Consider the following 6673-nt stretch of genomic DNA (forward strand, 5'->3'; position numbering starts at 1 on the left):
TCTGTGCTGCTTCCTAACGTCAACTTTCTTTTTCCACGGCCAAAAAAACCCCATCACGGTGCAGTTTCGAGGTATGTTCAGGCCGTATTTTTATGAACAATCTGATTTTATATTTACTCAGCCCCCTTTGCTCCCGAAGATGCTGATTAGCAACTCGCGAAACGAGCTTGAAACCCTTCAAACATTTACATCGGTACCTTGCGCTGGCAAAAACTGCTACACAAAACGCCTGTGAACGGTGTAAATCTTTATTTTATACTCACTACGTTTACACATTCATAAAAGATGAGGTTTCCAGCACCGGTTTTTTTTCTGTCGCCAGTAACCTGGACGGGGAGTTTTTGCTCGAGATGCTCTTGCGAAGCGCCTGGTTCTGCCGAGAAGCAAATTCAAATTATTTGATGTCACGTTTGATGTGCTCCGTGCAGCTCCTCCATGTCGCCTTCGACAACAGCACACGTCAGAATACAGGGCGAGAAAATCAGGAAAACGTATTTAATCTTTAGGCAGACAATACAGGAAACTATGAGGTCAAATTTTGGTGTCCCAAAAAATGCACATGTGTAACTGTTTGACTGAGCAGCATAAATTATTGGCCAGCCACATCAGCTGCAAAAATAAAGTAGAAGAGGAGGGGGGGAAAAAAAAATCAAACCGGGGGGAAAAAAAAAAAGCAATATAATACAAAATTGCATTGGTCTTTAATTTCATCACCTATAAATGAGAAAATATTGGCTCCCATACTAAAGTTTTATTCTTTGCTTATAAATATTATGTGGAATTTTCGTTGGATATCATAAAACTGAACGATTTCTATCAAACTGTTTTAAAAAGACCTATGCAGATAACACAAATAGAGGCAATAAAGGCGCAAATAGCTTTCCAGGGGAACCAAATGGCGTCTGAAGCCTACGAAAGCTTTTAGGGGGCTGGGGAAGGGGGCACACGAAATAGGATTATGCACTTTTAGGCTTTTTCGGCCTAAGATATTGAAACTTGTCCCACTTGGTGCAGAGGGAAGACCCGCAAGGCTCTTGAAAGTTAAGTCGAGGGGAATTTTACAGCCCTGCTTTTGAAAATCTTTGGGAAAACAGGTTTGCAGACGTGAGAATATTTAAGCAGGACTTTGCTCTAAACCGTTACAAATCACCTCAAACGGTCAAGTTCCACTTTCTCTGCTCCAATGTACTTTTTTTTTTCCACGATTTTGCGCCCTTTCCTTTTTCCCCCCTTCGTTTTCTTCTTTCCCCTCTTCTTTTCCTTTTTCTCCCTTCTTTTTCTCCCCCTCCCCTCTTTTTTTTTTTTTTAATGAAAGGTGGCGTTTTCTTTTTGTTTCCCTTGAAAGTGACTCTGAACCCGTCTCTTTCTAATCGTAATGATCTTGAAATTCCGGCTATCTCCCTTTTTATTTATTTATTCGCCATTGCCCTAATTCGCTGCTTCACCTAAAATCAGAGTTCACCCATCAGCACTACAACACGCCGGGAAAAATGATGGGGGCAAAAAACCCTATAGAGCTTAATTACTACACGATTTAGAAAATAATAAAGAAAATAAAGTCTGGGGGGAGGGCACGATAACCACGAAGTTTTAAATTCCATCGTATTTAAGGCATCAAATCTTGCTCGGAGACTTTAAATTTAAAAAAAAACGCCAACTTGAGCTGCCATCGCAGCGAATTGCACCACGAAAGAGGAGAGAGGAAATATGGGAGAGAAAAGTAACTTTCCTCGTGAAATCACCCCAGGAAAAAATGAAAATTAAATAAAATCCGACCAAATGGGGAAAGTTTCAGTTTGCAAAGCTTTCTGCATGATATTTAGCGAGTCCCAGGTTGGTTGTGGGTTTTTTTCCCCCAGGAGATATTTCCCGGAGTGGAAGAGGGAGCAGACGGAGAGACAGACAGACAGACAGGAGGGGAGGAAACCCACCACACCACCGCACCGTCTGAAAGTCGCTCCCTTTTCACAAATTCGCCCCTTTTTTTTTTCCTCTCCACGAAGAATTTTTTTTTTTTTTACCCCTCTGCACAACAGCACACATGCCATTTTAGCCCAGAAACTTAAGGCAGTTGGGGAATGAAAGTGGATAATTAAAAAAAGCTGTCTTCGCGGAGTCAGGGAGGGCGAAGCTGCTTTGCTGTGGGGAAAAAATAAAGCAAAACTCGGTTTTCATCGTCTTTTTCTTCATTAAAAACCTGCTTGGGAAATATCCAACCTGCTCTAAGGAGCTTCGGGGTTCCGCGGAAATGCCTGGCTGAAGGGTCTCCGAATTATTCCCCAATTTTTTCCCCCCCTTTTCTTCCCACATCTCCCTCGAAACAGCGAAAGCAAAAGGGCGCCGAGCGCATCACCCCAGTGGACCTCCCAAGCCCAGTCCCCCCCAAAAAACCCAAATAATTTTAATAAACATCAAAATAAAGCCAAGAAGAAGCAGCGCAGCAGCCGGCTCAGCCCAGAGGAGCTCGCCCGTGCCCAGCCTGGCTGGGGAGGGGGAGGAAGGCGCAGCCGAGCGGAGGAAGGAGAAAGCGGGAGGGGTTGTCGCTGGTTGGGAGGCAACAATTAAAAATTTCAATCGGTTTCGGGGCGCAAAGAAGCAATTCAGGGAAAGCACTGAAAGAGGGGGAAGAAAAATAAACCAAAAAAACCAAGGGGGTGGTGGTGAGATTTTTTTAATTTCAATTTTACCCGCTGCCCTGTGCGTGAGATTTTTACGATTTAAAATTTACCCGCTGCCCCGCTCCCTTCTAAATTAAAAAAAAAAAAAAATTAAATTTTGAATTTATATTTTTTTTAATTGCGGCTGTTTTGGAGGTTTGTTTTTTGGCTTTTTGTGGGGTTTTTTCCCTTTTTCCTTTTTCCCCCCTCTTTCCACGCGTGGCTCCGTTGGTAAACAAACGGGAGGGGAGCGGGGCTCTGCCTTTGTTCAACGTGAAGGTCCCGGCGCTGGCAGATGTCGCTGTTGCTCCACGGTGCCGCTCCCGGTCCCGCCAACTTGACCCCCGTGACGTCACCCCCGTCTGAATCATCAAGGCCATTTTCAATCCTCATTGGCCTGGGCATCACGTGGGGGGGGAGTGTAGCGGGGGGGGGAGAGCGATGCGTGGATAATTATGGTGCTGGATATTTTTTTTTTTTTTTTTCTCCCCTAAAAAAAAGATGTCAGCCCCTGGCTGGAGTATTCCTCCTTAAAAACCCTCTCTGAAAATGTCATGTCCCAACAATGTGACTTCTAACTCGTTTTTGATGGACTCGTTGGCCGGTACCTGTAGAGGGGAGAATTATTCCTCCAGCCAAGGGATGTACATGCAGCCTGGGAGCGATTTCAGCTGCGGAGTCATGAGGAACTGTGGAATTATCCCGTCTCTTTCCAAAAGGGACGAGGTGAATAGCGCTACCTTGTCTCTCAGCACCTATCCATCTTACCTTTCTCAGCTAGACACTTGGTGTGACCCCAAAAATACGTACAGGATCGAGCAACCTGTTGCAAGACAGCTCCCATCCTGCTCCTTCCCAACCAATGTCAAGGAAGAGAATGTTTGCTGTATGTATAACGCTGATAAAAGAGCAAAAAATGCCACAGAGACAGCCCTCTACCCCAACCAAATGCCTGAGTCTTGCCTAAATGACCATGAAGTCCCCGTTCCCAGCTACTACCGAGCAAGCCAAGGTTACCCCTCCATGGAGAAGACGTCAAACTGCAGCAATCCAAATGAGTTTGAGGCAAGTTTTGAATCCAGGGCGAGCCTGAACCCAAGGAATGAGCATCTGGAACCAGCACCACCACCTCCTCCACCTCCTCCGCCGCCCCCGGTGGCTAAAGTGAGTTTCCCCGAAAACACAAAAACAGATAATCCTCAGAACACATCCACCAACGAAATTAAAACAGAAAAAAGCGCCCCAGCACCCAAAATAAGCCCTTCGGAAGCAGAGAAAGACCTGAATAAAAACACTGACACCAGCACTGACAATTCTGACAATGAAGCAAAAGGTAAGGGAATTCGTTCATTATCAGTAGCTAATTTCAGCAATTAGTAATCATCCATAGCTAATAAGAGCAAGAGTAATGCAAATATGCAGTAATGGGCTCTCTACCCTGCCAACTTCTCCAGAAATTGGCACGATAATGTTCTGTATTGTTGCTGTCTTTTTGGGGAAAAAAATATTCTTCTAAGAAATGTTGGGTTTTTTAAAAAAATATGTATATATACATGTTAGAGCTGAGAAAAAGGAGCAGAGAGCTATTTGAGAACTCGTCCTCTCGCTGTCTATATGGAGAAAATGTGCTGTGCATGTGCTTATGCAAAAAAAAAAAAAAAAAAAAAATTGGTCCTTGCAATCAACGCTGCAGAATGTAATAAGATGAGGTGGCTTTGCTCTGAAATGGCAGAGACTTGGGGCTTGTTTGGTGGGGGGGGTCTTTGGGGGGGGGTTATGTGTTTTTTAAAGCAGATGAGCCCTGATTGTCTGGGGGGTTTTCCCCTTCATATCGCTTTCTATGCAAATGCTTTATTTCCGTGCGCTAAAGCGAAATTGTCTTCTTTGGCTTTGCTCGGTGTTAAAGTGGGGTAAAAAATTAAAACTGCGTAGAGTCTAAATTGTAGTTACAAACATCTCAGGCTGGAGTTGTGCACTGTGGCTCATTTCATTGCTTGGAAGCTCGTTGGGAGACTCAGAGAGGAAAAAGCTGCTTTTTTTTTTTTTCCTGGCGAATTGAGGTCTTGTTTGCGAAGGCAGAAAAATGTTTCTGTGTGTTGAGCAGATGTTTTAAGTTTGGGATTGTCTGAAAAGAGGCTTTCAGCGAAGACGTTTTATTTTCACTGTGGAGATTGCATATGGCTTGAGATCTACGTGTGTGTGAATATTCGGGTTCGTTTCTCTCCTAATTTGAAGCTAGGTGGATTCGGAGGTTTCTTTCAGGTCCATAAGTGGATTGAATTTGCCTAAAAGTTGGTCGAAAATACTGCTCAGATCCAAGCAGCGGGTTGCATGGTTTGCCAGGGGTATGTGGATTAAAATATCCGCCGTGGGTCAGGATCCGTGCTATAATTAGGGCTCCGGCAGCAGCGTTGTGTGTGCACGCATGTGGGTCGTGTGTGGACCCTCATGCATGCACGCCTCGGGTCTGTGGCACCAGCAAAACCCATCCTCTGGCGTTTCCCCCTCCAAAATTGGCTTTTTAAAAAGCAGAACCCAGAAACACTTCTTTGTTATTAATATCTTTTCTCTTTCTTTTTTTTTTCTCCCCCCCCTTTTTTTTTCCACCATTCCGCATAAAAAGGGAAATGATATTATCTGACAGTTGAGTTCCAATTACACACACAAAACAAAAGCAAAGTCAAGGTTATCAAAACCCCTCCAAACTTATCTGCACAAAACGCCTTCAACATCCACGCCAGGAGAGGTTTTGGTGGGAGTTAACCCGAAAGAAAGATTATATGGGGTTGGATTTGTAATTGGGGCGGAAATAAAGAATTAAATAAATACAGATAAAGGTTTTCTTTTGCTTCAGGTGTTAAATTTGAAATGGGTGCGTGGAGAAAGAGGTGGTTTCCCAGATTTTTATTTTTCTTTGCGTTTTAAAAGGCGTTTCGAGTTGTTTGCAGTGTTTTCAAACGGTCAGACCCAATTTGGGGCGGATTTTGTTTGCTTCTGTTTCTGTTGCTTCCTTTTAAAATCTTTTATAGCTTCAGTTTTCGTTTATGTTGAGCCCGAATTTTTATTCCTGCAGAAGGTAAGAGACCTCTCTCATGTCATTTAAGCATCTGGGGAGGGGGGGAGAGAGTGTTTCCGAGGGAATTTCCAGGGCTTGGTGGCATTCAAGGCTTTCTGCAAACGCGAAAGTGGGTCCATGTCACACCAGCAGATTTGGAAGGTGCCTTTGGCTAAATCAAGTTTTTCTTCGAATTTCCCGAATTTGGCACGAAGACAGTGCCGAGGAGGTTGCTGCAATTGCAGGATCTGCTTTGTTTTTTCTTACAGTTTAGGCAGAAATATTGGCCGGCTGCTGGTGCCAGGACTTTCTCATGACCAAATTCAAAGCCCAAGTATTTGCTGTGTTTATTTATGTACGTGTGAAATGCGTTTGCCTTTGCAAAGTGTATGTGTGCGGATCTGTACGAGTGTGTAGAGTGAGGAGAGTGTATATGGGATTACAATTACCTCCAAATTTACCTATATGTGCCCATACAGCTCATAAAGGCAAATCTATTTCATACAAGCCCGGCTGGCGGAAAATACACTTGACGGAAAGGCTGCTCGGGGGATCTCCAACACGAGCCAAAATAGACTTTTTCCCCCCAAATAACACGCCTTTAGGCAAATATTTCAGCCTCTGCCGTTCCTTTTGAAGCCCAGATAAATTATTATAGGTTTTTTGGGGTGGTAAAGGGTGACTTGGGGAAGCCCCGAGAGCTGCGGACGACTCCACAAGCCCCATTGCTGATCCCAGATTAATTTTTCATTCGTGGTATTTTAAGCCTCTCCATCCAGCCTAGTGAAGCCAGGATAAATCCATACCGTGATATTCTCCAGCCCCCGAGGCGGGGGAGCACGGAGCGGTGCGGTTTTTCCGTGCTGCCCCGCTCCGCCTGCGCGGCTGAGAGGTGGAGGTGAGCGCTGCTACTTCCAATTTACTCCCAGGCACCGAATGGCTTAAACCACCCCCCTTTACC

The 6673-nt window shown here is 44.6% G+C and overlaps 1 protein-coding gene across 1 annotated transcript in view; it reads left to right on the top strand.

Moving 5' to 3' along the window:
* The first annotated feature begins 2560 nt into the window (after positions 1-2560).
* HOXC10 (homeobox C10) overlaps positions 2561-6673 on the top strand; it is a 5216-nt gene continuing 1103 nt past the window's right edge. The window contains exon 1 of the mRNA XM_082011892.1: positions 2561-3990. Within this exon, the coding sequence (XP_081868018.1) occupies positions 3207-3990 (784 nt within the window). The 5' untranslated portion in view covers positions 2561-3206. The remainder of the gene's footprint in view (positions 3991-6673) is intronic.

The sequence above is a fragment of the Phaethon aethereus genome (genome assembly GCF_964289735.1).
Source record: "Phaethon aethereus genome assembly, chromosome: 29".
Classification (NCBI taxonomy): domain Eukaryota; kingdom Metazoa; phylum Chordata; class Aves; order Phaethontiformes; family Phaethontidae; genus Phaethon; species Phaethon aethereus.